The sequence below is a fragment of the Polyodon spathula genome, unplaced genomic scaffold (assembly GCF_017654505.1).
Source record: "Polyodon spathula isolate WHYD16114869_AA unplaced genomic scaffold, ASM1765450v1 scaffolds_643, whole genome shotgun sequence".
Taxonomy (NCBI): Eukaryota; Metazoa; Chordata; class Actinopteri; order Acipenseriformes; family Polyodontidae; genus Polyodon; species Polyodon spathula.
In genome coordinates this window covers 3,919-9,069 of record NW_024472132.1, presented here as the reverse complement: position 1 = coordinate 9,069, position 5,151 = coordinate 3,919, and the positions used below count along the sequence as shown (strand labels likewise).

At 38.5% G+C, this 5,151-nt stretch overlaps 1 protein-coding gene across 1 annotated transcript; it reads left to right on the top strand.

Moving 5' to 3' along the window:
- Positions 1 to 181: 181 nt before the first annotated feature.
- LOC121308320 (endoribonuclease ZC3H12A-like) lies at positions 182 to 4,448 on the top strand (the record flags this gene model as incomplete). The annotated part of the gene is made up of 4 exons (XM_041240648.1): positions 182 to 377; positions 1,036 to 1,270; positions 1,726 to 1,832; positions 2,228 to 4,448. Coding segments are annotated over 4 exons (1,617 nt in total), but the record flags the coding sequence as incomplete, so codon positions are not given.
- Between the last annotated feature and the right edge of the window lie 703 nt (positions 4,449 to 5,151).

The following is a 5,151-nucleotide window of genomic DNA, read 5'->3' as shown; positions in this document are numbered from 1 at the left end:
TATGGAGCAATATGTATTTGGATTCAATTAACACATCTTCATTGCAGACTTAATAAAATTAAAGCATTACTGTAATTAGGACCTTTTATGTTTGTTTAGTTCCATTTAAAAATTAAGGTTATGGTTGAAATAAAGGCTTACAGCGAAGGGCCATATTTGACCACTATCCCCTAAAAAGTGATTGTTGTCCTTGTCGACCTGCTGGAAGTTTGATTTTTTTTTTAATTTATTTTTCAGCCATGGGAATAAGGAGGTCTTTTCCTGCCGTGGGATCCTGCTAGCTGTAAACTATTTTATAGACAGGGGACACACTGATATCACAGTCTTTGTACCATCATGGAGAAAGGAACAACCTAGGCCTGATGTCCCCATCACTGGTGAGCAATAAGAGTGTGAGATACTGCAGAGCTTTATAAAGGCATCTATCTGCTGTCTAAAGGGATGCAATTACAATAACAAGTAGAAGCAGTCTGTAAATGTATTGCTGGAAGAGACTTCTTTAGGTATAGCAATATACAAGGAAAACATTATCTAATGTGGGGAAACCCCAGACGGAAAGAGCGTTTGAAAAGTATTTGAACAGGGAGTTTCTGTGTATCTTGATATATTCAATGGGCATATTTAGAGTAAACTAGTTCGTTTTTTTTTTTTTTTTCATTTCCTTATTGTCTTTTTTTTGTTGTTGTTTGTTTTGCCAGCCAATCATAAGAACAATGTAATCTTATTTACAAAAATGTGTCCGTGTGATGCAATTCTGCTCTTCAGGTTTCGTTTAAATTAACACATGCAATTCTTCCAAAACTAAAACTGTAACATTCATTTAATTGGCAAGCAATGTATTTACAACTGATTGGAAAGAACAATATTCCACACGTGCTCGGTATTGTTAGCAAACAGCAGATTCACGCCTTCCTTTTTAAAAGCCAGTTTAGGTTTGAAATGAGTCGCAAATGTCATGCGCTCAACCCCGCTGCAGTGATTTGAGCAAGTTCTTCAATTTTGTTTATTTACTTCTTTATTTTGTTTTTCTTTTAGACCAGCATATTCTCAGAGAGCTTGAGAAGAAGAAGATCATGGTGTTTACACCGTCGCGACGGGTCGGTGGGAAGAGGGTAGTTTGTTATGACGATCGATTCATTGTCAAGCTGGCCTGCGAGTCCGATGGCATCATCGTGTCAAACGACACTTATAGAGACTTGCAGAGCGAACGCCAAGAATGGAAGCGCTTCATTGAGGAGCGCCTGCTGATGTATTCATTTGTCAATGACAAGTAAGAGATGTGTAATATGACTTGCATTACTGCAATCAAACCATATAGATTGGAACTGTGGAAACTGACTCTAAGCTGTCCAAACATTTTGGCTAATAGGGACGACTTCTACAAACGAAGATATCAATTTTTTTTTTTTTTTTTTTTTTTTAAAAAAAAAGCTTGATGGCACCACCTTGGATGCTGCACTATTTATTAATCAATAATAATTTTGGCCATACCTTGTATTGAAAAGCATGCATTTTCTTTGCAGTCTTTTCAAACCTTGAATGTCTTTGTAAACCTGAACCAGTAAACTTTAGAGGTTTAATCTTTGGTCTGTTTTTGATTGAACTCTTGAAATTACAATAAATGTGAGTACGGAGTTAGTACCCACAAATGCTATTGCCAATTTCTCAAAGGTAGAGATCTGAAACTATGGCAAAGCTAAATTACCTGTAATTTGTTCCTCGCAGGTTTATGCCTCCTGATGATCCTCTTGGACGGCATGGTCCTAGCCTGGATAATTTTCTGAGGAAGAAACCACTTGTACAAGAACACCAACGGCAACACTGCCCCTATGGTAAGAACCTTTGGGAATTAGGTGTGCATGCTTTAGGTCATGTCTAGATACCAAGTAACCCAATCGTCAAAATGATTGAATATTGGTGGCTTCTTATTCATGGTGTCTTTGATTTGCTTGTTTTGAGAATAAAATGCTTTTGGGGTATACTGGCTGGTGAGAACAGGTGACCTGCTTAGTTCAGGTGTCCATTTAAGCCTAATTTTAACTGGTTGTGCATGAGCTGAAAAATCATAACTAAACACACTCCTAGTAGCATTTAGTCTGTTTCCTACCTGTTTTATATCTGAAATAGCAAAGGGAAATGTTGACGTGGTACAAAAACTAGTGCAAGCTTTATGGTTTCGGCAGTTTGTGTACAATAATCCTATATTTTATATCATTGGTATCATCAGGCAAAAAATGCACTTATGGAGTCAAGTGTAAATTCTACCACCCAGAGCGGATTAACCAGTCTCAGAGATCTGTGGCTGATGAGCTTCGGGCAAATGCTAAGCTTTCTACAACCAGGGCTATGAGTCACTTTAGCCCTCTGAAGGATGAGAAGAAGCCAGTCTTGCCAAGGAAATCCTCCCATCCTGATGTGCACTCGATGGCATCCCTGGAGCAGGAAATGGAACAGAAGCTGATGCTGGAGCGAAGAAACTCTCTGCATAAAGGGCAAATCACTGAGAATTCACTCATAATAAAAGGGGCCGCTTCATCCAAGAGGCCTTCCAAAAAGGTGACATTTAACCAGTGCAGCCACCATTCCCCAACAAAAATTGACTCTTTCCCCTACCCTTCACAAGAACCTTTGGATTCAGGCCTGGGATCCTACGAGAGCCAGTATTCTGAAATGATGCCCAGGGGACCACAGAGACACTGTGAGCATTACCATCCAGAGCAAAGGGGATCTGGCAGGTACAGCAACTGTTCCAATAGTCGACCAGTTTACCACCACTCTCAGAGCCTGGATCAGCATGACAGCTATCAGCAGTACAACTGTTCTCAAACACCAATGACTGCCAGAGCTAGCTTCCATCAATACAACCAAGAGCTACCAAACTCCAGGTCTTCAAATATGATGGACCACGGGGGACATTGCTATCCAGGGTACGGGAGGCCAGTGTACCAGGGTGTGGTGGGTTCTTACAGCCTTCCAGATGAGTACAACCCAGGCTCAGTGCAACCCCAGCGGGAATACTGGTCAGATCCATTTCAAGTAGCTGCTCATTGCAGATCTAGCAGCCTGCAGGATCACCAAAGGTTCCAGCAGTATTTACCAAGTGCAGTGTACAATGATCAGCAATCGCACCAGTGGCCCCAGCAAGATCCCTATACCAAAGAACGGGAGGATGTCCGTAAAAAGTTGCTTGCCATCTTTAACCCCCATCAGGTGGACAAGGCCATGAGCATGTTCCCAAACCTGTTTGACCCCCAGGTCCTTGCTGCTGAAATCCTCACGCTCAAGTCAAGGGGCGAGCTTATGTAAAACAAAGCACTTTCCTTCTGCTGTGCCAATTAGGGGGTGTTCTGAACCGGTTTATAGTAAATTGATGTCTCAAAACTTGGATGTGTGATCCAAAAATATATAGCTTGCTTTGAAAATTGTCCTTTTTCAGTACAAAGGTTCAATGCAAGGATTGTAAGCCATTTTCATATGATGTTCCAGATAGCAACCGCATGTGTCTTGCCTCTCTACTGTACATTTTGAGCACTTCAGTTTAAAAATTTCTTCTAGGCCTAAAGTAAGGAAACTTACAAGGCCAGAGGTGGTTGTCCGTTGGTACATATTGTATCTCTTCTGATTTTTTTTTTAATTTTTATGCATCTTTGAAAACCGTGCCACGACAGCAGAAACTTGAGGAAAACGTTTCAGATTTTTTTGGTGCGTTTCAGAAAAAAAAACAATAGTTTTTGCTATCCATTAAATTTGCTGTATTTACATATATTAATATGTTTTTGTCATACAGATAAGTGGCTGGTAGGAAAGAAGTAGTTAGCAGAAGCAACTATAACATGGTGAGGTCTGTATTGATCTTAATTAATAGAAATTAATACTGGCACCGTAGAAAGTGTACCTACTTTAATTGAGGGCATTTTGACCCTTTTTTTAAATTAAAGTCAGTGGTATTTAAAGCTAAGGCAGTTTAGATAATAAAATACATCTGTTTCATAAACATTAATGTGCCAAAAAATGAGAGTTTTCTTTGACATAAACATTTGTTTATGCAAACATATATTAATCATGGATGTGGTGTTAAAACTGGCTGTATTGGCACTGTGTGTCTTGGTGTGAGCCACAAATAAGTTACCTAATGAACATAAATACAATTTGTTCAGTTGTGAAGCATTACATAACAGTAATGGTTTCATTCAAGTAAGCAAACTGCTTTTTAAAACAAAATATGAATACAAAAAATGCTGTTGTCATTATCATTTTAATGTTTTTATTTCTTTTGGAGAATATATGTAAGTGTATAGACGTAAAGGTTGTTGTGAGATCACTAGTTCTCAGGTTCTTTTAAAGCTTAGCAATTGTAAAGAAACTGCTGTTTTCTCTGGGTTTTTTTTTTTTTTTAACGTATGTATTATGTTACACATGTATAAATAAAATTCATCTTGAAATAACAACATGCTGTCTTTCAATTTTGCTGTTGTGCAAAAACGCTTCATTTAGAAGAATCAACTGTTCTTGTAATATAGGTGTGAGTGTTACTTAGTCATAGCCCACAGGTGTTTAAAGTGTTTTTACCGGTCTGGTAAGTTAATTATCTCCCCCTTTTCATTCGTACTGAACCATCATGGTTTTGTAAGTGTATGTAAATCAATGGAAAATGTGCACCACTTAAACCAAAGGATCAATGTTTATACAGACATCAACACTGGAACATGCAACCAAAGAAAACATTGTGTTCTCAATTTTTCAACCTCTGTATGCCATGTTTCCCCAATAAAGGTATTTATTGTTATTGATAATAATATTCACAGGTGCTTATAGAAAAGATTGATTTATTAAAGGCAGCAATGCAAAAACTTGCTTTAGCAAGTTTAAAGTGTTACGTGCATGTGTCGTCTCTGAAATCAACATGTGCGTCATGTATGCAGCATCCTGACAACACGTGAAAGGAAGGACAGAAGCATGTGCATAAACTGGTTTTGTAAGCATCTTGAGAAACATCTGTTCTAACTTCTGATGTCTACAATAAACCCTGGATTTTGTTGACATCTCTGCGGCAATAAACAAGGCAATGTGTAATTTAAAACTATTTCAGAGACTTCTTTTCTTTTTAAAGGCACACGGAACATGTCTGCAGATCATCTCACTGAAATCACC